A 26280-nucleotide genomic window follows, 5' to 3' on the forward strand; every position below is an offset into this window, starting at 1 on the left:
GCATGGGTTTGTTTCTTTTAATCGTGAGAAGTCTCTCTGTGGGTTGGTGCTGAACTCACCACGCTGCACGGCTCATGGCTGTGGGTGACTGGTCCCCAGTCAGTCTCGTGTGGCAGTTGGGGCCTTCTACTTCCTTGCCTTCACTTTCTTTTCTTTGTTCGCTCTGTGGGGCTTCATGGCTTCCTCCTGGCCTGCGTGACTGGTGATGGGGGGCGGGATGGGGGTGGGGGCGTTGAGGTTCAGAGTTTTCTTCTGGAGCTTCAGGTCCAAGATGGCGAACGTGTTCTGGATCCTGCACTGCAGCAGCTTCTGCAGGAGCTCCATCTGGATGTGGATGACCTGGCAGACAAGGCTCTCCAACTCCTGAAAGGAATGGGGAGGGCCGGTGAGCGGGGTTGGGAGGTCTCACCAGATCTGGTTCTCAACTCAGCCCCTACTGCGGGTATGAGGATGTGTCCACTGTCCAGCCATCTCACCCTGCCCATGGGCCATGGCTGCCTTGACCTCTGGCTTCTGGTTGACTTCAGTCAACTAGGGGTGGGAGGTCTAAGGGTGGGGAGGTCCTCATCTTCTCCTGACTGGCTGTGGGCTGGCCATGGCCACGGACCCTGGGTAGTCACACTTCCTGTCCCTCAACCCTTGGCTGTAACTAAAGCTCTCTTTTTGGATTCCAATAGTCACTCCCTCCTTTTTCTCTTTTGGCCTAGAGTGATGGCCAGGCTGTTTGAGTGTGTCATTTGTTCTGGGCTCATTGGCCAGTGCCGTATTTCCTGTAGACCCTACTTCCCGGTCAATGCAGGCTCCATCTGGATACCCCACCCCCAACCATCCTCATTCTCACCTCTCAAAGTTCTAGTGGCAGCTTCATGGGAGGGGACAGGGGAAATTGCTTCAGAGATTGGACGTGTCATCCACCCAGCCAGCCATAGGAAGAATGAAAACGCAGCCACCGTCCATCCACTGAGTTAAACAGGAAGCCCCATTGGTCAGCTCCATCAGAGTCATGGCCAACAGAGCCTGGAGACATGGATGATGTAAGTGTGTTTCTCCAGGTTCCCTGCCTGAGCAACCACACAGCAGAGGAGCTATTATCAGGGGACACACTGGAAGCAACTGGTTGTCCGTAGTGCATTTCTTTGAGATCTTGTATTCACTTAAAAGGTATGCAAAATTGGGCCGGGCGCGGTGGCTCAAGCCTGTAATCCCAGCACTTTGGGAGGCCGAGACGGGCGGATCACGAGGTCAGGAGTTCGAGACCATCCTGGCTAACACGGTGAAACCCCATCTCTACTAAAAAATACAAAAAACTAGCCGGGCGAGGTGGTGGGCGCCTGTAGTCCCAGCTACTCGGGAGGCTGAGGCAGGAGAATGGCGTAAACCCGGGAGGCAGAGCTTGCAGTGAGCTGAGATCCGGCCACTGCAGTCCAGCCAAGCGACAGAGCGAGACTCCGTCTCAAAAAAAAAAAAAAAAAAAAAAAAAAAAAAAAAAAAGGTATGCAAAATTGTACATTTGCCCCAGCATATCCTCTTGGTTGCTTTTGTAGAAAAAATTATTGGGGAAGGTTGTTGTGCTATAGGAGAATGCGCAGTGTTTGTTCTATGCCCTTGAGTGCCCCATCTCAGGTGAATAGCTGGGGCACAGGGTGTAGGGGGCTCTGGCTCACCAGCTCCGCCAGGATGGGGCCAGCAGTGCCATGCTGGAGGCTGGGCAGGGAGCTGGGAGGAGCAGGCAGGAACAGCTGTGGGAAGTACGGGGCCATTTGGGCCACTGTGGCCATGACCCGCCCCACCCCCTGTGCTAGAGCAAGGTCCCCTGCAGGGGCCAGAGACGTAGACTGTTGCAGGGGTTTTGTTGGGTCTTTATTGAATGTCTTCATGAGCTAAGATTTCATGGCCCCCAATGTGCTATTTGTCTGCAGACTTAACCTTAGATGAGCACCATCCAGGCTGCTGTGCTCATTGCTCTGTAGAGATTTTCCTGTGTGTGTGTGTGTGTGTGTGTGTGTGTGTGTAACCCTAAAGGAATACTTCCCAGGGCCATTTGCTCTTCAGCTGATGATTCAGAAACCAAAATCCCTTGGAACTCACAGGCCCTGCAACTCCCCGACCCCAATGCCTGAAACACACGCACATACGTGCACACACACGTGCACATACTTGTCTCTCAAAGTATGTTCAAAGATGATGCAACCATGATGACTTCAGTGCTTATGTATAGCTAAGAAACCAATGTAGGCTTGGCTAGGCCCTCAAGAAGTCAGCTACCCTGGGGCTGGGGTCATCACGGTCATTGAAGAGCTGGTCATGGGAAATGCTGGCAGCTAGAGCCCCAGTGGTCTGGCAGACCCTCCAAGAGGGCAGCCCAAAGTCTGAGATCCAGGCACCAGATCCTCCCAGTCCTTCCCCGGTTCCAGCTCTGCCCTTTGTCTCCCTGGTCACATGACCCTCCCCGAGCTATCCCCATGTCCCTGCCTCTTCCATCTTCTCCCCTAGCCTGGGGGCGTGCCGGCTCTGGAGGACCTGCAGGAGTTCCAAAGCTGGAGTCTTTTTCCTGCCTCTCTTGGTGGAATCTGTCACTGATCAATGACACAGAGGAAGGAACTTAGACTTCACGGTCAGTTAGGCTCAGTCCAAATGTGAACTCTACCCCATGCTAGCTTGGTGACCTTGGCAAGTTGAAAAGTTCTCTGAGCCTCAGTCGTCTCATCACTAAAACAGGGACATGAATTTCTACCTTTAGTCTACCGAGAAACCCGTGGTAGACTCTTGATTTCTCCCTGCATCTCTCCCCCTCCCATGGGTGCCAACGAGGAGCTCCCATCTGCAGTGACGCCAGATCTGGCTAATGTCTCTGCTGGCCCAGGTGCCCACCCATGGCAGGTGGTCAGAGCCTTACCTGTCTCTCCAGGACCCGGCCAGGCTGCGCAGGCGCAGCAGCAGTGAACACCTTCTGCAGTGAGCTATCCAGCTCCAGGAGCAGCGCCTCTTTCAGGAGCAGCACATCGGCACGCTTCTGTGCCTCGGCCTCCGTTAGCGCAGCCACCTGCTGCTGGTGGGTCCACAAGTCCCTGTCCATGCCCTCGGCCAGCGGGAGGGGCTGAGGTGGCATGCACACCTCCAGGTGGGCAACGGTCAGGTCGACCTGCTGGTCCTGGCCCAGGACATACTGGTAGAGTTTGTAGTGGCGGATGAAGGTATGGTGGAAGTAGTCACAGAGGGCCAGCAGGTGGGTGGTGTTGAAATGGTCCTGGTAATCTCTGAGCTTGTTCCCCAGGATCGTCACAGCCTCAGTAATGGAGCAGCCTGTGGGCACAGGGGCCAGGTACAGAGTGGGAGTGGGACAGAGCTGCCCTGCCAGGCAGTGGATGTGGGTTCTGCACCTAGACAGCCTGGTCACAGAGCCCATGTCCCCACCGCATTTTAAAAAATATTTATTTCTATTTATTTTTTTGAGATGGGGTCTAACCCTGTCACCCAGGCTGGAGTGCAGTGGTGTGATCATAGCTCGCTGTAGCCGCCAACTTCCAGGCTCGAGAAATCCCCCTGCCTCAGCCTCCTGAGTAGCTGGGATTACAGGTACATGCTACCATACCTGACTAATTTTGTTTATTTTTTGTAGAGATGAGGTTATCACTATTTTGCCCAGGCTGAACTCCTGAACTCAATCGATCCTCCTGCCTTGGCCTCCTAAAGTGCTGGAATTATAGGCGTGAGCCACTGTGGCTGCTCTAACTGCAATTCTTATTACCATGCATTAGCTCTTGAAAGGTATGGAGTGTACCACGTTTCTTTTTTTACTTGCAGTAACTTAAACTTATCCCATTTTTTCTTACATAATTACCCCAGTATAATTACATAAATATGATTATATGATCTCAGTATAATCACATTATCATTACCAGTATTTTGTCTTTTTTTGTTTCTTTGTTTTTCCGAACTCCTGGGCTCAAGCGATCTTCCTACTGTGGCCTCCCAATGTGTTGGGATTCCAGGAGTGAACCACCACACCTGGCCAGTATTTTGTCTTTTGATGCCTGTTTTAAAGACTTGCTTTAGTTGTGCTGTATCTTGTTTCTACTTCTCTTCAGGAAGAAGATGAGAATGTAGAAAAGGAATTCCCATAAGAGTAGAGTAGGAGGTGGTGGGGCGTGGTGACTCACACCTGTAATCCCACCACTTTGGGAGGCTGAAGCGGGTGGATCACTTGAGGTCAGGAGTTCGAGACCAGCTTGGCCAACATGGCAAAACCCCATCTCTACTAGAAATACAAATATTAGCTGGGTGTGGTGGCAGGTGCCTGTAATCCCAGCTACTCAGGAGGCTGAGACAGGAGAATTGCTTGAACCCAGGAGGTGGAGGTTGCAGTGAGCCGAGATCATGCCACTGCACTTCAGCCTGGGAAACAGAGCAAGACTCCATCCCCCCGCCAAAAAAAAAAAAAAAAAAAAAAAAGTGGAAGCAGGTGATTGATGCCCAGGCAACTGCTGTGCTGGTGGCTTATGTTGCAGAGTTGGGAAAATATTATTTACCCCATGCAAAGGATTGGCTCTGAGGGTAGCGCCGTGGGCAGTGCTCCTCAGGGGGTGACCCATCTCCCTACCTCTTCTTTCCTCCTCTCCCATTCGCTCCTCCTGCTCACAACTCTTTCAGGTGCTCAGCACAGTGGTTGGAGGCAGGGCTCTCCCATCATCTGCTTGGTTCTCAACAGAGGAGGTGGCTCATGAAGGGTCGTGGCTGAATTACATGCCTACCCTGGTGAGTAGATGAGCAGACAGCAGGCAGATAGACAGGCAAGTCAAGGGCAGCAGGAGAGCACGGCCCTGGCTTGGAGACCTGGGTTCTCATAGACACTGTCCTGGAAGTGCACTGTGGACTTGGCCAAGCCTCTCCTGCTCTCTGACTCAGTGTCCCCCTCTGAAGAATGAGGGCTTGGGCCAGGCGCCCACCAGATCATGCACTTTGGAGAATTCCGCAGTTCCCTCTGCTGACAATGAAAGTAGCATGTTGTAGGCAAGGAGCCAGGCTTTTCCCTGAAGTAGGTGACCTGGCTTGTCCACAGACCCCTTCCTTTGCTCTTCCTTTGTGTGAGCCCTCCGTGGGGCCCTAGGCGGTTTCCTCACCCCCTGCTAGAGTGCTCCATGCCCCTTCAGCAGGGACTGTCTCAGCCTTGCTCACAAGTTTGTTCTGAAGTCCCCCCACCCCCAGTCCCTTCATGCTCCCTCTTGGCTGGTCCCGGAGGCTGTCTTGCTCTGTATGGAAATATTCACCTTGAATCTCCCCAAAGTACCCAGAGGGTGGAGATATCATGGTCTTGGGAAAATATTAGCAAAAGGGGCACCACTCCACTTGGAGCCATGTTAGGATGTGCTGGGAGTGACGCCTGGATTCTGGAAATCTCAGCCTCCTGGGGGAGCGAAGGAGGGACTGCTCCACCACGCAGAATTACAGACTGGAGGCTGTACTTCTCCTTTCTGTGATGGCAAACCAGCAGGCTTGGAGCCCAAGGGTTACACTCCTCTTGTGAGGGTACCAGGTTTGGAGGTCTGAGATACTCTATCCCTCTTAGATATGAGACTGGGCCTTTTTCCCTCAAATGTAAAATTCAGAAGAGTGATACTGACTTCACAGGCTTGTTGGAAGGGTCAAATGGAGTAAGATGTCCAGTTTCATACAGAGCCTAATGCAAGCCAGCAATCAATAAATGCTGTAGAATTTATTTCTACCTTTGCAAAAAAATGTTTCTCCCTTCCACTTTCCCCTCCCCCATCGAGCCTTCCCTCTATTCCTTCCTTCATTCATCTCTGTCCATCTTTCCATTCATCCATTCTTTCACCCACCCATCCATCCATTCATCCATCATCCTTCCACTTATCCATCCTTCCATCCATCCATCCATCCATCCATCCATCCATCCATCCATCCATTCATCCATCCATCCGTCCATCCATCCATTCTTCCACCCACCCATCCACCCATCCACCCATCCATCCACCCATCCACCCATCCATCCATCCATCCATCCATCCATCCATCCATCCATTCATCCATCCATTCATTCATCCATTCTTCCAACCACCCATCTATTTTTCCACCCATTTGTTTATCCATTCACCTATTCATCCATCCATTAATTCTTCAATCTATCCACCCATCCATTCACCCACCCTTCTATCCATTTGTGAAAGGAAAATAAAAACTTGGGAACCCAATTCACTATGCCAAAAGAAAAAAATTAACCTGAAAGTTGAGTAACACAAGAAACTGCCTTTCCTTTGATTCCTAAGCAGGTAGCTACAAATAAAAGGTTAAATATCTCCACAGGTAGCTACTCTATGTTCACCTTATCTTAGATAAGGTGCCAATTTACTGAGCAAGGGAGGAACACATAATTGATTATTCCCCACCTGCTCCTTTTCTCTTGCAACATGTGGATCACCATACCCTCCTTCTTACCCCTCCAGCCCACTTTCCCCTTTAAATATTGAAGCCCTCAAAATTATCCTTGGAGAAAGGAACAGATCTTTCTTCCAGGTATGTCATTAGCCTTGCCAAAATAACCTTCTAAATGGATTGAGACCTGTCTCAGATACTTTTCGGTTTACAATTTATCCTTCCATTCACCGAAGATTAGTTTGTCAAATGGTGACTGAACCTATAAATTGTTACTGCCTATTAATTACTTGGCACTATGCAAGATTTTGGCAATACTATGACAACAAATAAGTCATATCCCCTGTTCTCAGATGCTTGCAGGAGAGACACAAGCAGATAATGGCAGTGCATAGTAAAGAGGAACAGAGTTGGGTGAAGAAGAGCACGGACTTCAGGACCGGGTCCTTCTAGAGAAGGCGATGTGTGAGCTGCATCCCAGAGTGAGGCTGAGCCAGGCCCAGAAGTGGGGCCACTTCACAGCCCAGCTGAGTGACAGCAGAGGAGCAGGAAGCAGCCTGGGCTGGGTGGGAGCAAGGTGAGGTTTGTTGTTGTTGGCACCTAAAGGTGGAGGCAGATGATGGCAAGAGCTGTATGCAGAGGTGGGTGGAAGACAGACACAAGGGCCTTGGATGGACGCCATACTGAGAACCAGGGCTCTGTCTTCTGGGCAGTGCACAGAAGGAGCAGATCTGAGTGGCAGGACCTGGCCATCCTCAGAGGTAGGGTGTGCAAGACAGAAACCGGCACAACTCCCAGGTTCTTACAGGGGATGTTTGAAGGTCAGTGGGCCTACCAACAGAGAGAATACCATATGGTAAGATACTGACCTCTGACATGACCCCTGCCCTCAGAGAGCTTCCAGTCTTGAAGAGGAGACAGTTGAATAAATGATGGCCACCTTTGTATTCTCGGCTCCCAGCACTGGGATTTGTGCACAGGAGGGGCCCAGTCAAAGTCTACAGAGTAAATGAACCAGCTCTAATATGTCAAGGTGGAGGTGTTCATTCATTCTGTCAACAAATACTTATTCGGGGTTTCCCTGTGCCAAGAACTCTTTCAGGTTCCAGGGAGATAGTGGAGGGCTGGGGAGGAAATGCACAGATATCTAGCTCTGCACAGGGCTCTGTGGGATTGACAGCACACATGACAGGAAGAAGGTCAGGAAGGGATTCCCTGAGGAGGCAGTAAAGGGGCTGGGATGGACTGGGTCAAAGGGGTTTGCTGGGCAAAGAGGTGGTGAAGAGCGAGGCAGGAGGGACAGCAGCTTGTGCAAAGGCCCTGTGGTTGAAGCAGGCATGGCCCTCTGAGGCACTGAAAGGTGGGGGAGGAAGGCAGTCAGCAGGCTAGAGATCTGCAGGTGAGGAGCTGCCTGGCTGGAGATGAGGTTGGGTAGGCCAGGCCCCGAAAGCCCCTAGCATGCCCTGCCCTGCAGGGGTCCCACCCCCAGGGTCACCGTCTCGCAGTACCCCCGACAGAGTCTTTCTCCAGAGTACTCGTCAAGGTCTTTGATCTTGCGCATTTTACTGATGTGATTTGTTCTTGGTCATTTTCCCGCTACTAGCACTCAAGCTGTGAGAGAGCGAGAGGCCGTCTTTTCTGTTCACTGCTGGGTACCACGTGCCAGAGCAGTGCCCAGCTCCTAGGAGGTGCTCTGCAGAGAAGGAGAGCCTTGTTGAATGGACACACGGGAATGGGCACAGCACTTTCAGAGGCCAAGGCAGGGGGATCACTTGAGCTTGGGAGTTCAAGACCAGCCTGGGCAACACAGAAAGACCCCAACACTATAAAAAAAAATAGCCAGCATGGTGGTGCATGCCTTTAGTCCCAGTTACTCAGGAGGCTGAGATAGGAGGATCACTCGAGCCCAGGAGGTCAAGGCTGCAGATCATGCCACTGCCCTCCAGTCTGGACGACAGCGTGAGATCTTGTCTCTCACACACACAAAAGAATTTATTTAGGGAACATTCCCATGTGCCAGGCATTGGGGGATGTTGCCTGTGGCCAAGGCTTTCACCATGGAGGCTGCTGGGCTGGCAGAACAGGCGCCAAAGGCCAGGCCCACCCAGACATGGCAGAAGGGTTTCCAGCCGGTAGGGGGTGAGCGGAGCCAGGTTCCAGGAGCCAATTCTGACAGCAGGAGGAGCAAGCTGTGTGGGAAGGAAGGGCCAAGGCCTCGGCGGGGATCAGCCTAGGGCAGGGTCCAGGTCCAGCTTCACTGACCAGGAGCTCTGGGCTGCTGCTGCTGCTGCCCTCCGGACACCAAAGACCCCCCTGGCCCCACATGTCCTGTGTCCCTTCCCGTCCTTTCACGCAGAGCTGGGCATCAGAGCGTGCAGGCCTGCCACCAGCCGGCAGGAGCTTCCCCGCAGGGACACAGTGAGAGAAGAAGGAGCTCTGAGAGGCCAGGGGATCTGCACATGCCCCATGTCGGAGGCACCAGGCTGGGGTCCAGAGGCCGATGGGAAAGGCCACCCCAAGCAGAGGGGCCAGCAGCGGTGAAGGCCTGGGGCGAGTGGGGCACAGCGTGGCTGTGTGCACAGGGCCACACCCAGCTGTCCAGGAGGCAAAGCAGGATTCTGGGGACGGAGCTGGGGGGCCCAGGGCTTGTGGTCAGTTTGGACAGGGTCATTCATGACAGCCCTGTGTGCCATGTGAAAGAGTTGACTTCATTATGGAACACGAGGACCTCCGAGGATAGCGTACATAGAATTATCAAATTCCTCAGGGTTAAGAACCTGGTGGAGAGGTACTGAGGCCAGACTTGAGAGGCTGGGGCCATCCCAGAGGGAAGATGGTGACCGCGTGGAGGACAGCAGAAACTGCCCATCAAGGGATCCCAGAGGGTGAGCAGACATGAGGCCATCATTTTTGATCAGCAAGCTGGACTCGGGGACTGTGTGGGGGCGACGGTGTGTGAGCTTCACCAGATGACTCATCACACCTCTGAACTGGCCAGAAGGTGCCCTCCTCCTCCAGCCTGGCCTGGCCTGATGGAGCATGGGGTGGGGTCACCTGCATCCTGCAGCTGTGGGTGGCTGTGTCTGCCTCCTTGGCGAAGGCCAGCCCCTGAGCCCCTCTGTTCAGCCCCAGCAGCCGTACACACAGCCCAGATCTGAAAGGAGAAGTCCACGAGGCTCAGTAGTGCGAATGCGCTCAGCCGCTGTGCTGAGCCAGGGTTTCCTGCTGGCTTGTCATCCTGGCCGATGCCCTACTATGACCACAGGCTGTGGCCTGCACCTAAGAGGTCATACAAACCAAGTGCAGACCTTGTCCTGGGTCAACAGGGAAGGAGGCCCTGGGTTGAATTCTAACTTTCGGCCCCCAGACACTCTTGGCTGATTCTGGGTTTCAGCAAAGCTTGTGGGAAGCCGGCTCATGAGACATACTTTCTTGGCCTTGGACCACACTCCCTGGGCCTCGGGTTGAGAAGTTCCTGGTGACTCAGAAAGCAGAGGGATTAAGTCTCAGGGAGAAGCCACTGGCTGCAGGGCGGACAGATCTGTGCCTGCAAGTTGCTCTTCAATAACAGGGAGTGGCCTTCATTTGCATTGGCTGCTGGGAACTTCCTGAAGATGGTCCCCAAGCCCCTGGAGGCCAGCACCTGTGAGGAGATGCAGCGGGAGTGGGGGAGGAGAGGAATGAGGAGGGGAAGGGCGGGGGAGGCTTGCTGGGCAGATGTCAGCAGAAGCTCCATGGTCAGGGCAGAAACGGCTCGGACCAGGAGGCTCCGGTGGCTTCCTTGGCCCCTCAAACCTGGAGTCTGGGCTGGGGGAGCAAGGGGAGATGCGCCATATCCCTGCGGGGCTGGAAATGGGGAAGGCTGCTTCTTCTGGGTGTGCCTGAGCGGGAGGACCCAGGTACCCCGATAAACCAGTTTGGTCCCCCCCTCTTGCCTCCCAGGGGCAGGAACCAAGTCAGGCTACAAGCCTGGCACTGCTCACCTTTCCCAACACCTGAGTGCCTACCAGGGCTGACCCGGTGGTATGGTGAGAAGTAGACGAAGGCAAGGGCCCATCATCTCCACCCCACCGCATCCTTCATCCCCCCACATCGCCCTCTGTCCCCTTTGTGCTCCTGGGGAGACTCTACTAAACTCCTTCACCCCTGGGTGCCAGGGACTGTACTGCCCGGGTGAGCTCCCCTCAGTTAGGGAGCGCCCACTGCCTTGTGCCATGCATGCTCTAGGTCACTCGTTCTCCCAGCTCCCAGCAGAGTGAGGCTGGCACAGGTACCAACCCCTCTTCATCCAGGAGAGAAACTGAGGCTCAAAGAGGCTGAGGGGTTTGCATAGGGCCACTCAGGTGGTAAGTGCCTCAGCTGGAATTCAAACTCCAGGCCATCCAGCTCCAAGCAGCTTTGGGGTCTTTTTGTAGATTCTTGGAGGTGGACACTGCAAGGGACCTCCAACCCCATTGGTCACATTTTCCAAAGAATGTTTTGCAAGAGCTGTTACAGTTGACCCTGGGACAACAAGGGTTGGAACTGCAAGAGGAAGGAGTCCCTGGGATGACTTCTAACTTTCGGCCTCCAGATGCTCCGGCGGGTCCACTTACACATAGATTTTCTTCCTGTGCCACCCCCAAAATGGTAAGACCAACCCCTGCTCTTCCTCCCCCTCCGCCTGTTCAACATGAAGATGATGAGAATAGTGGCCTTGATGATAATCCACTTCTGCTTAATGAAGGGTAAATGTATTTCCTCTTCCTTATGATTTTCTTAATATTTTCTTCAACCTACTTTATTGTAAGAACACAGTACATAATACATATTACATAAAAAAATGTGAATCAACTGTTTATGTTATCAGTAAGGCTTCTGGTCAACGGTAGGCTATTAGTAAGTAAATTCTGGAAGAGTCCAAAGTTACATATGGGTTTTCAAATGCACAGGAGGTTGGTGGCCCTAAATCTTGTGTTGTTCAAGAGTCACCTGTATATCAAAATGAATGTTTCGCGCCAGAGAGACCTTTAAAATATGTTGGATCCAAGGAGATTAAATAGTCTTAATATGCTAATGAACTCAACAAAATATGCAAATGAGCTTAGCAGATCACCAAAAGGCATGGAGCGTTTGCAATGTTTCTCAAATCTATTCAGGGCAAATAGTCTTTTTGGACCAAGGAGCACATGTCTCTGGACCAAGGAGAAATGTTGAGCTTGTCCAATCATTTTTCTCTACAAATGGGGAAACCGAGGCCCAGAAAAAGGATGAGACATGCCTAAAGCTAACCTGTGGCAAAGTCAGGACCTGAGCTCTGCCCAGGGGGGAGGGGTCAGGAACCTGGTGGTAGAGCTGCCCTCCCCGTCACCACTCCCTGTGTAGGGAAGGGGTTGGTGTCTGCTTCCTTTCATTACCCTAGCCCTGGTGCTTTTTAGTAGGTCAGAAGTGTCTGTGAAATGTGGGCTGGGGCACTGTCTGCCCAGGGAAGGGAATGGAGGAGCCAGGGCAGGAGACTGGGCCAGGCGCTGTTCCCTGGAGTGAGCTTTGTGGCTGCCCTGCTGACCACGGCCTGGGGACAGACAGGATTGTCAGGAACAGCCCTGAGAGCTTGCCACCTTTGCTTGAGACCTCTTCTGTGGCTCCTGCCTGTCCCGGGGTCCCTGGACTGCTGGCCTCCCCACCTCCTACTGCAGCACAAGTGGTCCCTTCAGGATGACCCCTTTCCAAAGCCACCTGGTAAACTGCAGGGAGAGGAGAGAGGGCAGGCTGGTTGGGCCTGACACTCCTGTGGGGAGGAGGAGCCGCCGCATCCCTCGTGACCTCATCAGGATGGGCCTGGACTGGCCCGAGGAGGACCACGCTGGCTGGAGATGCATCGTCCTCCTGCCCCGTGACTTTGGCACCAAGTAGAAATTTCCGGAAATAAATAGTTCATAAGTTTTAGATGTTGCACCGTTTTGAGTGGCATGATGGAATCTGCATCATCCTGCTCCATCCCACATGGAGCGTGGATCACTCCTTCCTTCAGGGGACCCCTGCTCTCAACGCCACCCTCTCGTTGGTCACTTAGGAGCCATCTCCGTTATCAGAAGGACCGTCAAGTTATTATAGCGCTCATGCTCAAGTCACCCTTATTTGACTTAATAACGGCCCCGAAGCGCACCAGTAGTGATGCTGGCAATTTGGATATGCCAAACATAAGCTACCAAGTGCTTCCTTTCAGTGAAAAGGTGAAAGTTCTTGATTTCGTAAGGAAAGAAAGAAAATCGTATGCTGAGGTTTCTAAGAACTACGTAAGAACAAATCTTCTATCTGTGAAACTGTGAAGGGAGAAAAATAAATTTGTGAGTAGTGGATATAGGGTGTGGTACCACCCTATATACCACACCCTATATATCCACTACTCACAAATTTATTTTTCAGGCGCCACCTGGGGGGTGTTGAAATATATTCCTGATGGTGGATTAGAGTGGACTACTATGAGCCGATAGCCATGTTAAGGAAAAATCCACTCGAACACTAGGATTAGAAATATTTTGCTGTCCTTTTAAAGACATTCTTTTTGGTCACTTGCCTAGGGTTCAGAGGGCAAGCACAGGACATGTTTCGTTTTGTTTTGTTTTGTTTTTGAGACGGAGTCTTGCTCTGTTGCCCAGGCTGGAGTGCAATGGTGACATCTCGGCTCCGCCTCCTGGGTTCACACCACTCTCTTGCCTCAGCCTCCAGAGCAGCAGGGACTATAGGCGCCCGCCACCATGCCCAGCTAATTTTTTTTTTTTGTATTTTTAGTAGAGATGGGATTTCACCATGTTAGCCAGGATGGACTTGATCTCCTGACCTTGTGATCCACCCGCCTCAGCCTCCCAAAGTGCTGGGATTACAGGCGTGAGCCACAGCGCCCGGCCAGGACCACATGCTTTAAAGACTGTCATGGGCTCTTGTCCATGCCCTTCTGTTTGTCCACAATGGTCCCCCTACCTGGTCCGCTTAGCAGACTCGGCACCTCATCAATCCTTGCCCCCATTTCTCAAGAATCAGGAAGCTAGAATGATTCATGTGAAAGAGCTTTGGCAGAAGGGACAGGCTCTGCGGCCAGGAAGACCCAAGGTTATTATTGGTTCTGCGCTTTACTGTGTGATGATTGACAAGTTACCTAACCTCTCTGAACTTCAGTTGTGTTAGTGAAATGGGGACAACAGTACCCATGCACCCAAGACTGCAATGGGGATCAAATGAGATGATATGGGCAGAGAGCTCAGTGTGCCATGTCTATGGCTGAGATTATGATCATCAATCCCTTCCCTGGTCCTCCTGGAAGCATGGGGCTCCTGTCCTGCTGCGGTCACCTCCCGCCTAGCCTCACAGGAAGGCCGGCTCCTTAGCGCGCAGGGATTTGGGTTCACTCTGGGCTTGCTGGAGAATGGGGCAGAACAGGGGCCAGCCAGCGGAAGGCTCAAAGAGGCAGCTTTCAGTGCAACAGCAGGAAGAACTTTCCAGAAGCACAGGCTGCTCACTGGCAGAGTAGTTCTCCTCTCCAGAAGTGAGGAGGTGTTCCACATCAGTCTGACAGCTGGGGGCCTCAGATGGTCAGACACCAGAGAGACGGGATTCCTGGATGTGTGTCAGGTGGGGGTTGGATCCAGAGACTTCTGGGGCCCCTCTCAACTCTCAGATGCTGTGGGGATTTCCATGGAGCTGACAGTCCCTGTAGCCACAACTGGGGCACTGCCAGTGCATCTTGGCCAAGCTCTTCAGCTGACTCGAGCTTGGTGAGGGAAGCCCTGACTTGGGGTCCTCGTCGTCCTCATGGTCATCGTCCCCCGGAGATGAAAGCAACTGGGCAGTCCCACCATCTCAGGGACACAGTGCCATTCCCAGCCCGAGATGCGGCTACTCCATTCTCATACCTTGTCCCCTCTAATGCTGGGGACTCCAAGGCTGACCAGTATGTCCAGCTGATGGGGGAAGAACCTGGGAATTCAGACGTGGGAAGGGGTCCTGAGAGAACGTTTACCATCTGCCCACACACAGGTGGCACATCCAGGCCAGGACACCTTAGCCAAAGGGTACAACTCACCCTGCCAGCTAGGCCTGGGCCACTCACCATCCTGGAGACTTCCTGCTGGGGCCAGGATCCCAGCCTCTCCTGTGAACAGCTCTGGGTGACCCAGTTAGGAAGTCAGTAGGTGTCAGACCTGGCTCATCCAGGTGTTGCTCCGTCTGCACTCCGCAGCCCCAGCCCACTTGCTGTGGGGGCTCTCCTGGGCTGCCTGCTTCTCAGGCCTTCCTGCACCCCTGGACGGGTGGACAGGTCCCTGTGGTCAAAATGAAAAGTTGCGCGGCTGGGTGGGCGCTGACCTGGTTCAAATCCCGACACCGCTCACTCGAGGTGTGGCCTTGGGCAAGTTGCCTAATCTCTCCAGACCTCAGTGTCTTCATCTTCCAAATGGCACCTGTGATGCCAGACTGCAGTGACAGTTACAGAAGCTGTGTAAAAGGCCGGGCACACGACACCCAAGGCCTCCCTCTGTGGGATGGGTGGTCTCTTGCGGAAGGCAGGGGAAGGTGTCTATAGCCCCGTCTTGGTTTNTCCGTCTGCACTCCGCAGCCCCAGCCCACTTGCTGTGGGGCTCTCCTGGGCTGCCTGCTTCTCAGGCCTTCCTGCACCCCTGGACGGGTGGACAGGTCCCTGTGGTCAAAATGAAAAGTTGCGCGGCTGGGTGGGCGCTGACCTGGTTCAAATCCCGACACCGCTCACTCGAGGTGTGGCCTTGGGCAAGTTGCCTAATCTCTCCAGACCTCAGTGTCTTCATCTTCCAAATGGCACCTGTGATGCCAGACTGCAGTGACAGTTACAGAAGCTGTGTAAAAGGCCGGGCACACGACACCCAAGGCCTCCCTCTGTGGGATGGGTGGTCTCTTGCGGAAGGCAGGGGAAGGTGTCTATAGCCCCGTCTTGGTTTCTGGCCCTACTTACTGACACTGGCTCGCTCAAGGAGTGGTGACCTCGCTCAGTGTCACAAGATGGACTGCTCATACCCTAGTTTACGTGGTGAGGTCCTAACCTCCAGTATGTCAGGACGTACTTGGAAAGAGGGTCTTTATAGAGTTGATTAGGGTCAAATGAGATCATTAGGGCCGGCCTTCAGCCAACAGGACTGCTGTCATCATAAGTAGAGAAAACATGGACATACACAGAGACGCCAGGGCACAGGTGCACAGAGAGAGACCACGAGAGGATGGGAGGAGAAGGCGGCCGTCTGCAAGCCAAGGAGAGAGGCTTCAAGAGAAACCAGCCCTGCCAGGACCTTGACCTTGGACTTCCAGCCTCCAGAACTATGAGGAAATGAATGTTTGTTGTTGAACCCACACAGTACGTGGTTCTGTGCGGCAGCCCTGGTGAACTAATACCGCAGGGAGGCATCTACACAAGGAGGGTTGCCCGTTTGTCCTAAGAAATGACCTTCTAAGATCTCAATCTAGAGCTGCTGTGGAGACTTCCACCATCCGTCAATCATGAAGTCTCATTTAAAGACCCTCCTCCAGGTCTCGCCTGAGGGGTGTCAGGTTCTGGTTGGGAAGGAGGGTCCCTGGAGGCCTTTCCCAGGCTGCAGAGTGTGGCACCTTCTCTCTGCTTCACGGGGGTGGCACCTTCTCTCCGCTTCGCGGGGGTGGCACCTTCTCTCCGCTTCGCGGGTCTTGAGAGGCTGGAGGCTCCCCACTTGAGGGCGGAGTACTTCAGGGCTGCTGGGCAGACCTAGGCATGGCCATGGTTGTCCCAGCAAGAACTGTTGTGCCAGGAGCTTGGAAGAGTCACTGCCTCCTGCCAGCCCAGTCTGCTGTGGGCAGGTGGCTGTTTTCCCATCCTAGGCTACCTGGGCAGCAATTCCTTTAGAATCAGGAGTGACCATGGGTGGAACTGCAGATGCCAGGACCATGACGCCTTTCACCAGGCACTCACCCGGATGCCCTGTGCCTCCACTGACCGGTCTCAAGGCCCACCTCCTGCCAGGCCTGGGATTTGGGGGCCTGGCCATATGCAAAGGTTCTTCCTGCTTCAGCTGTCTTGATGGAGCGTCTGAGAGAGGCCGTGCCTGCCACGCGTGATGATGATGAAGGGCGGAGTGGCACAGAGGTCAGAGCGGTGGTGGGCTGGGGAGGTCCTGCAGGTGCCAGGTGGCCACAGGTGGGACACCTCCAGGCTCAGCTTTCTGTCAAGGAAAGCCTGAAGCAGGGGAGGCTGTCCCCACCTTCCCTGCCTCCTGTGCAGGCCTCCTGGGTACCCTAAATCTCTGTGGCTCCTCAAGGCCCCCACATCCCTCGCCTCTCCTGAGCCTCCCCAGGGTAGACAAGGCGGGCAAACTGTGCCCCCGTCCTGTGGTTTTCTCCCACCAGGACGTCCCAAGCTGGAAGACTCCCGCTCTGTGTCACAGCTGGTGGTTTCACCCTTGGCCCGGGGGAGATGGCTGGATATGGTCTGCCCAGAGATTCCTGGAGGCTGGCCAAGAAGGCACAAGGAAAGGACTCCTTCTTCTGGCCTGGTGTGAGGAGCAGAACGTCCTGGAGAGACGTTTGCCAGGCCAGGGCAAGCCAAAGCTTTTGAAAAAAGGGCCCCTTCCCTCCCTGTGCCAAGGCCTGATTGGGCCGGGAGATATGCTGCACTGGTAGCTGTCCTGGCAGAGCTCTGAATCAGTGCTGTGCAAACATGACCCTCCTTCACGGGGACTGCCAACTTTCTTATCTAGAATGCAAACACAATGCAACCATCCTTAGCTCCAGACTAACAACGAAAACGTCCCTGGAGAAGCCACCTTCCAAGACGACTGAAAGCCCAGTGTGGATTTTAGCCAAAACAGATACAGAACCCCCGCCCCTGCCCTGGCTGCCTGCACCCACATTCTGAGATGGGGATAATGCCAAGAGGAGGACAGGGTGGGATGCAAGGTGCGAAAGAGCTGGAATGTGCCAGGGACCTGACCTGCCACGTACGCCAGCTCTTTCTGCCCCTGGCCACCTAAGCCCCCTCCTGAGGACAGCAGTTTCCTGCTCTCTCGGTCTGGTAGGCAGCAAGGATGGCTCCCTCGTGTGCCCAGGGCCAAGCATGAGTGTGGGCAGCTGATTAGAGTCCAGGCCAGAGGTGGTCTGGCCCTCCCTTCTGCTGGCCCATGCCTTGAACCCATCTGCAGGATGAAGGGAAGGCAAGAAAGGGCATAGACAGTGAGCGCCCCGATGGCCGGCATGCAGCTCCTTCTTGCCCTGAACCATGGCTGCAGAGAGTGGCACCTTCTCTCTGCTTGGCGAGTCTTGGACATGGGTGGACATGGACATGGGACCATCCCATGTCGCCTCCAGGCATATGGTAGTGAACATTGATTAAGCACTTACTATGTGCTGCTCACCCTGCTGCGAGTGCCGCATGTCCGATTCATTTGCTCCTTCCCGTAAGTAGGAACTGTTACTGCCCCCATTTTACAGAGGAGGAAACAGAGGCACAGAGAGGGAAATAATGTTCTCAAGGCCGTGCAATGAAGTGACAGCGGTGGGATTTCAACTGAGACCTCTTGACGGCAGAGTTTGCTCTGCTGCCTCTCACATCAGTGGTGTGTGCAGTGTGGAAGGGGCATCACTGGGAAAAGGCATTGGAGCAAGTCACTGGTGCAAGGAGCATCACTGGAGGCCAGCCCTCGCCTCCTCTGCGCATCGTGAACTCTGTCTCCAAGGGCATCGGGAATCGACTCATGTATTGGTTTGTTCATTCGTTTCTTCCTTCAACTCTTATTCTGTGCCATATGCGTCGCTCAGCACTCGGGGGTCAGAGGGGACAAAGATGTACAGGGTGCAGACCCCTCTCCCACAGCTCCAGCTTCTCCAGGCCAGGCCTTTCTCACTCTCCAGCTGAGGACTCCAGGGAGGCCCGTGGTCTGAGTGGAGAGGGAAGGGGGATGGCTTGGTGAAGCAGGGCGTGAGAAGGACAGACGAGACAGTCATCACAGGAAAGGAGCCGGACTGGGCACGCCTGCAGGGCCCAGAGGGAACGCAGCTGCAGAAATGCAAGTGTGAGGCGTCCAGGCCATGGCCATGGCCTGGAGAGAGAAGCTTAGCCCATGAGGTCCAACGCTGGAGGGGCCAAGATCAGCTCTGGGTGGTGCAATCCAAGGATGGGGAGAGGCTTAGCCAGGAGGGGAGTTTACCCAGGGCTGGAGGGCACAGGAGGGAATGGAGGATAGATAAGTGCTGGTGACTTAGAGCCTATGGTCCAAACCTGCGCAGTGCCACTTGGATGTCACCAGAGAAGATCAAGGTTAGGGCTGGGGTTGGGCAGAACTGGAGCAGAAACAACTGAGCAAAGCTGGGGGAGGAAAGGCTGCGGTTTCCACGAGCGGTGCCGCAGGACTGCCTAGGCCACTGCCGTCCGGGTGGGGCAGGCAGAGGACCTAAAGTTCCAGGTGGACAGTGGAGCCCAGGAGGGTGCCTGAGACCCTTGCAAGTGGGTGTAACATAAAGGCGGACTCCAGTGCACACTTTCAGGGCTTCCTCTATGCTGACTACCTTTCCAGGGCCATAAATGAACTCAACAAGCCTGTGAAGCGGATGCTGTTCTTGTCCCAGATTTACAGATGAGTGACCTGAAGCACAGAGGGAGTGGCCAAGGTCCCACAGCTAGGAAATGGCAAAACTGGGGCCCCAGAAACATGTAGGGCTCAGCCTGGGCCTGGAGGTGACGGCAGCGTTTGTCAATGAGGAGGACCCGGGGAAGGAAGTGCTGCTGGAATTCTACCCTCTGCATCTGGGGGACTGTGGGGTTGTTCACGTTCTCATGAGTGTCCCTGTGCAAGGCAGTAAGAACACAAGTGCTGACAAGGACACCACCTGGGCCAGCCTCCTGGCTCAGGGACAGCAGGCACCATCCTGACCAGCACCGTGGTGAGCCGAGGTGCAGGAGGCCTGGCTCTCGTGGGGCTCTGCACCCTGGGGTGCTCCAGCTGCGCTCCGCTGCCTACTCTCTCCGCACTGCAGCCAGCCTGGCACGGCTCTCAGGAGCCAGCTCTCCTGGTGGGTCAGTCACCCCCTGGGCGGAACTGGGACAGTCTCATTTGCCTCCTAGCTCACTCCTGACTTCTGAAACAAATATGCAGTTTGCTTTTTTTTAAAAAATTACTTCCTGGTCCTGCCTCTGACCCTGCCCCATCTCCTGCAGTGCAGGGTCACTGGGCAGTGCAGGGGCTGAGGAGAAGGGGCCCTGGCACGTGTCTACTGGGCCTCGTTCTTGCTAGGGCTGATCTGAAGCAGGTGACCCCTGGCTATGCCAGGTTTCTGGATCACATCCTGCTCCCTCGAGTTCCCAGGTCCCTGTGTCTCCTAAAAATAGAGGTGCCACTCACTGGGCACTTCCCAGGCACCGAGCACCATGTTGTGGGCTTTAAGGCACAGTCTCATTTGATCCTTCTAATAATCCCAGGAGGAGAGTGATCCTGCGTCCCCGTTTTTCTAGATGTGTTCACAGAGGCTCAGAGGGATGAGACTTGCCCTGGATCATGCACCCAGTAAGGATCTGAATTTTCCCTCTGAACCGCCAGCCTCCTGATGTCTATTTTCAGCCAGTTTAACTTCAGGCATGGGAAGCCCACCTAAGAGCTTGTTTCGAGTCCATGTTTATATCAACCATGCCTCACACTTCTTCAGATGATACGAAGGTGAGAGGAGAAACTTGTAAGCTGGATGGGCCAGGATTAAGGCTGAGAATATTTCAGGAGGAAGGAAAGGAAGACCAATCTGAACGAGGTGGCATCCGTGGGGGTGACTGTGAGGGTCTGCAAGTGCATTCGAAATCGCCATTGCACAAGGGCAGGATGGGGAAATGGTTAGGGGCTTTAGTGGACTGCCAGCCTGGTGCCAATCTGTGTACCTGATGCTGATAAAGCCAATGCCCTCATCGGCTATTTAAACAGGAGCATCATGACCAGCACAGGGGAGATGGCACATCCCTGACCATCTGATTGCTGTGTTTGAATCCAGATGCCATATGTTAAGACTAATACTGACAAACACAAGGCTACCTGAATGAGGGCAGCGAGAGAGGGGGCAGAGGTTAGTTAGGAGGTGGTGGGGGGCAGGGTCTATGGGAAGGATGTCACATTAAAATAGAAAAAGAGATGATGTGGTATGGGTGGGAGTAAACAGGCATATTTGACTCATTATATACAGCATCTGAAGACTAAACTATGGTAAATAATGAATATATGTTAAATAAATAAAATGGCATATATATGATTTATGGAAGCTCTAAATAAATGTATGTAGCAGAAATTTAGCTAGCAATTCAGTAGATATTTGAATTTTTTAAAAGAATAATAAAAGGTACTAGGAAGTCTAGTCCAAATGGAAAGATGTACTAGTCGCATTACATGAAGCCCAATAAATATGCTCAGGGCCCACAGGCTGCTGAGAATCTGGAAGACAGATGTGGAGAGGGGCAGAAGGCAGCTGTAGGCTAGATGCAAGGAAGAACTTCCTAATGATGAGTGTGGTCATGTAAGGAATGAAGTGCAGAAGGAGGAGGGGCTCCCTGTCCCTTAGGGGGTGCCAGCAGAAGCTGGAAGAGCTTAGTTGGCATCCAGGGGCTCCCTGGAGTCAGGGAGAGGAGTTTTCTGTGCACTCAGTTGGAGAGTCCATGAGACATAGCTGTGCTGTGTTGGTAAGGCATGCTCCAACCGGAAGTGCCAAAAGCTCCCAGGCGCCCTCATCTTGGGTTGAAGTTGGGTTTGCACCATCATCAACTGTTTTCCAAGGGCTTGGCCTGTGAAGGCTCTGGTGGGGACTTGAAAGAGTTTGCTTCCCACCTGCTTGCTTGCGGCTGACATCCCTCTTCCTGGTTGTCAGTGTCTGTTCTGGCCACGAACCCCTCCAGAGCTCAGACACCAGGATTGCACTCTGGTACCCACATGTGGCTGTGAGCAGTGGGGAGGCGGGACCCTGAGTGATACCCTGAAGGCTCCTGTCTGTGGGGCTAGGGATGGCAGGAGGGAGATGAGATGTCCTGAGGATCTCTGAGTCCAGCCTGTGAGTGATGCCATGTCTTGCTCTAGCCTTTAGGCTGGGACCACTGGGTGGGAGTGCAGGCTGGCAGGAGAGAATTGGAAGAGAACCTGGCAGCCGAAGAAATTTAAGAAAGGCTGGCCCAGGTGTGCCTAAGGCTGGGAGCACTGGATGCCTTCAAACAGACGTGCCGTGGGACATTCTGTGTGTCTGAAAAAGCACTCGCAGTTTGGTAAATCGATTGCAGAATGCAAGATTTGAAAGTAGTGGACCAATCAAGAGAGGGGGGTGGAAACGGTACTGGTCCTGGGGATGGTCAGAAGTGGTGAGATTAGAGAAGGACATTGACATGCTGCCAGCAGTACTGAGTGATGAGTTATGGGTGCCTTGAGGATGGCGTCTTGTGCATGAGAGACATAGCATCGTGCAGCCTGTGTGACTGGCAGCTACTGAGATTGTGACCAGAAAGCCAGGGAAGACCTCTAATGTGCCTCACTTTTAAGAAATCTTATTATACCTTTTTTGGAAAATAATTTCAAAGCAAAATAAATTACAAGAAAAGTTGCAACAACAGTAGAAAGAAACTCTTCCCAGTCCACTTAAAAGAAGTGCCCCACCCAGCACATCCCACCGAAGCATCCTTTCACGTGTGTCTTCCAAAGCAAGAACGCCCATCAGCACGGCCATCCGATCCAGACCCTTACCCTGAATGTGTCACTACCGCTGGGTCCCCAGGCCGACCTCTGGTTTCCACAGTTCTCCCAATAACCTCATTCATAGCAAAAAGAGCCAGACAGGCCACAGGTCACGTTTGAACACATCCCTTCGCCTCTTTCAGTTTGGAAAGGTTTATCAGTCTTTCCTTGGCTCTTATGGCCTTTGAGTGTTTGGATCTGGCAGGAGAGCTACTTTGAGCAATGCTCCTAATTTGCTGTTTTCTCTTGATTAGATCTGGGCTGTGAGTCTTTGTTGGAACCATAATGGGAGGATGCTGGTTTCTCGCTGCATCTGACCAGGCACATGGGATTCTCTGTGTGGCCTCTTACTGACAATGTCCACTTGGATCACTTGACTAAGGAGGCAGCTGTCAGCTTCTTCCCTGTAAGAGTATTCCTTTCTCTTTGTCACTAGGAAGGATGTTGTGGGAGAGGTTCTTAGAAAGCATGGAAGTATCCCATTTCTCATCAAGCATCCGCCCACTACTTTCAGCACCCATGGATGGTTCTCAGTGAAATGAAGCACCACTGTGAGGGCAGCCACAGAGAGCCTGCCTCATGTATTTGCCTAATGAATGAATCTGCACTTCATTGCCCAAGAGGTGGGTGGAGTGACCACAGCTCCCTATGCCACCAGGTCCTTTTCTCATGCAAGCCCAGCACAGGGCCAGGGTGGGAGCCATGCTGCCTCCGTGCACCTGACTGACTGCATCCTCCATCTTTGCATGAGCAAGCTCCAGGACTCCCCTGGGACTTGCAGCAAAGCCAGATCTCCTACCAGGAACAACATGCAGCCCTTCAGGGTCCGTGAAGGGTTTTAAGTCGGGGAAGGTGACACATTTGATTTACATTAAGCGAAACCAAACCAAACCAAAACAAAAGCGAACACCCTGGCTATTGTGCCAACAGCTTGGAGTGGTTCAGATTTACAGTCAGGCAGACCAATGAAGACTCAGAGGGGATGTTTGGGAAGCCTGGGTAGAGATCAAATTTTCAAGCGTGTGAGGAGGCCCAATGCCAGGGAAAGGCAGGAAGGGGCCCTGGCTCCTCCCAGGCTGCTGGGGCTGTGAATGGCAGGGGAGTCCTACGTGCACCCCCCCATCCCACCAGCCTCTGCCAACTCCTGCCCTGGACGCCCCTTACCTTTGGTTTCCCTAAGCAGCTCTTCTGTGAACTTGACCACCTGGGCCACCTCCACCCATGGGAAGCCTTTGCCCACTGCAAAGATGATGCTGTCATAGAGGGTGTCCAGCAGGATGCTCCTCCGGGAGTCTCTCTGTTCGTCAAACTCCTCCCAGTTAAGAAGCCTCCGCAGGCGCTCCCGACCTTGTGGTCTCTGCAGAGTTGCAGGGTATGATATGGGGTTGTAGGGTATGATATGGGGGGTGCAGGTTATGATATGGGGATTGTGGGGTATGATGTGGGGGGGTTGGAGGATATGATACAGGGGGTTGTAGGGTATGATATAGGCGTTGCGGGGTATGATATGGGGGTTATGGGGTATGATATGGGGATTGTGGGGTATGATATGGGGTTATGGGGTATGATATGGGGTTGTGGGGTATGATATGGGGGTTGTGGGGTATGATGTGGGGGGGTTGGAGGATATGATATAGGCGTTGCGGGGTATGATATGGGGGTTATGGGGTATGATATGGGGATTGTGGGGTATGATATGGGGGTTGTGGGGTATGATATGGGGTTTTAGGGTATGATATCGAGGTTGCAGGGTATGATATGGGGTTTCAGGGTATGATATGGGAGTTGCAGGGTATGATACGGGGTTGAGGAGTCAAGAAGCCATTTCTACTGGGTAAGACACTATTGGGGTCCCCACAATGGTGCTCCAGAGCCCTGAAGAGGAACTAGATAAGTGGGCACCCCGGGAAGAGCTGTGCTTTGGTTTCTGGGCAGCACTCCCTCTTCCTCCTGGGACTTGCTCTTCTGCTAGACTTCCCTTCCTCTAAGAGTTCTCATGCTGGCCACTGTAGCCCAGGGTTTGTGTACCTCCAGCAGGCCTCAGGTTCTGAAATATGATCCCTTCCCCCTTTCCTAAAATAAAATTTGACTTTCCTCAGCCTACTCTCAACTAACTGCACTAGAGGCATTGATCTGACAATGAAATTCGTACTACAGTGTTAGTGACTGACCTAGAGGGGTTTTGGTGATGTAATGAGCAGAAGGAATGAGACTTGCTTGGTGAAAATTCAGATACACTGGCAGGCCAAGAGGAAAAGGTAAACTTTTTTCCCTGCCTAGAAGTCAAAACCTATTTTACTTGAGAGTTCATCTGGCCCTTCTAGAAAGTTCTTATAGGCCACCAGCAGATGTAGGAGAAGCAAGTGGCACTTAAAGGAAGTGGCAAAAAAATGTTTGGGGTGATGCAGAGACCCACCCACCACACGCAAGCATGTTGCTTTCCTGGGGAAAGGAGTCCTCTGGCTGGGAGGGCCCCAAGGGACCTGGAGGACCCATGGTGGCCTTAGTGACAGAGGGAGCCCCAGAGTCATGTCCTCGGCCGCAGAGACTCCTCTTCCACTGCCACCACTCTTCTGCCTAATCCAGACAGCACCCCCTAGAAAGCAACAGAGCCTCCCCCAACACACTCCCTGCACACAGGGGCTCACAGGACCCTGAGAGTCCCAGGGGAGGCAGGCACAGTCCCTCACTTCCCTTCAGGCAGGATCTGCCCCTTCTGGGCCTGCATGCGGGCTTGAAAAACAGCCCACAAGATCCAGGGGCTGGTCAGCCCTGGCCTGGAGTTTGGGTCCGCACATCTCGTCACAGCACCTCAGAGGTGCTGTGCCCAGCCGGGGTGGCTGCCCCAGGGTCTCCTGAAGAGTGCCCACCTCCTTATGTGCCCAGGGTGAGCCAGTTTCTATTTAAAAGCCACATTTTCTCTTCCTTCACCTGAAATTGGAAGACTTCTTTCAATCCCTGGGGTGTTAAGAGTGCCATGGCCCCTGCATCTAGTTGCCAGGAGACCGAGCCAGACTGACACAGAGTTTCCGGAACCCTGGGGGTGGCCAGTGCCAGCTTTGTTAAGTCATGAATGGCTTCTCCCAGGCTTCTTTCCTCCCGGCCCCTCCTGCGATGCTCTGGGCCTCGTCACCTGTACCTGCTCAGGGACTGGAACCCCTTGCCTCTCCCTCATAACCTGTTCTCCTTCAGGAAGTGAGCATCCTGAGGCTTCCTGTAAACATACACACACATACACACACTTGCACACACATAGACACATGTACACACACAGGTACACATGTGTACACGCACGCACACACACACATATGAATGCACACACACATACACACATGCACACGTGCTGCCCATCATCCTCATGTTCTTCTGACTGTAGCCTCATGCCTCCTGCCCGCCCACAGGCCCATGTTTGTCTTCACGGAAAAGACTGCCCTTGCTTGCTGCCTCCATGTCCTCCCTGACTCCTCCTATTAGGGTCTGGCCTCCCCGACCTCCTCCACTGGCCAGTAGCATCCATGGCCCTGTTTCTGGCGTCATAACTTTGCTTTGGGGTGCAGCAAACAGCTCTTCAGGGGTGTCCCCAAGTGTAGTGCCCAAGCCCCTGAAGGCGACGTTTGGGAGGGGTCCACGCCTTCTCTGGGCCAGCCTTGCTTTTCTCTGTCCTGGAAGTCCCTGGCACCTGCTGGTTGCCTGAGAAGCAAGTCCTTCCTTCCTCTGCCTCACTGCCCAGAGTCCCAGTGAGGAAAACCTGGGCCTACTGATTAGGGTTGGTGGGCAGCTGCCCAGGACCCCTGGCTCCCCAGGTCACCCCATTTCCCCAGTGGGTTGTCTTGGAAGAGGCTCCAGACACCCTGAACCATCATCCTCCTTCAGCCATGTGACTCCGTCAAGGCCCAGCCCACCTTCCTCCCGCCATGATGGTGATATTTCAAGGCCCTCACTGCCCTTCCTGACCACCTAGTCTTGAATGACTTTATGCAACCACATGATTGCAATGTTCATCCACAGAAAATGACTCACCCCTTTACACAGTGGAGGTACTCACCCCTTCTCGCCTTGGGGCGTGTGACACACCACACCTCTCCCCAGAGAACGGATGCCTGCGGGCCTGCACCGCCTGTGCGGTGTCCAGGGGTCCTCGGGGGCTTCTGAATATTTGGGGTGTGTCGCTGGCAGG

At 53.6% G+C, this 26280-nt stretch overlaps 1 protein-coding gene across 1 annotated transcript; it reads right to left on the reverse strand.

Moving 5' to 3' along the window:
- On the reverse strand, positions 1–25120 carry CUNH8orf74 (chromosome unknown C8orf74 homolog). The gene is made up of 4 exons (XM_017883672.1): positions 25035–25120; positions 23268–23460; positions 2897–3303; positions 1–363 (listed from the first exon to the last, which is right to left on the reverse strand). Exons 1-4 carry the CDS (start codon positions 25080–25082, stop codon positions 127–129), a joined length of 885 nt encoding a protein of 294 aa, XP_017739161.1. The 5' UTR covers positions 25083–25120; the 3' UTR covers positions 1–126.
- Positions 25121–26280: the final 1160 nt, after the last annotated feature.

This window comes from Rhinopithecus bieti, unplaced genomic scaffold (genome assembly GCF_001698545.2).
Source record: "Rhinopithecus bieti isolate Rb0 unplaced genomic scaffold, ASM169854v2 scaffold_13857, whole genome shotgun sequence".
In the NCBI taxonomy this organism is placed as follows: domain Eukaryota; kingdom Metazoa; phylum Chordata; class Mammalia; order Primates; family Cercopithecidae; genus Rhinopithecus; species Rhinopithecus bieti.

Excerpts from the sequence above, each read along its gene's own strand:
- CUNH8orf74 (XM_017883672.1), bottom strand. The coding sequence starts at position 25,082 with ATGGCACTCTTAACACCCCAGGGATTGAAAGAAGTCTTCCAATTTCAG. Across the intron at positions 23,461-25,034 it reads AAGAAGTCTTCCAATTTCAG|AGACCACAAGGTCGGGAGCG; the intron begins GTGAAGGAAGAG and ends GCAACTCTGCAG. Across the intron at positions 364-2,896 it reads GCCGGGTCCTGGAGAGACAG|GAGTTGGAGAGCCTTGTCTG; the intron begins GTAAGGCTCTGA and ends CATTCCTTTCAG.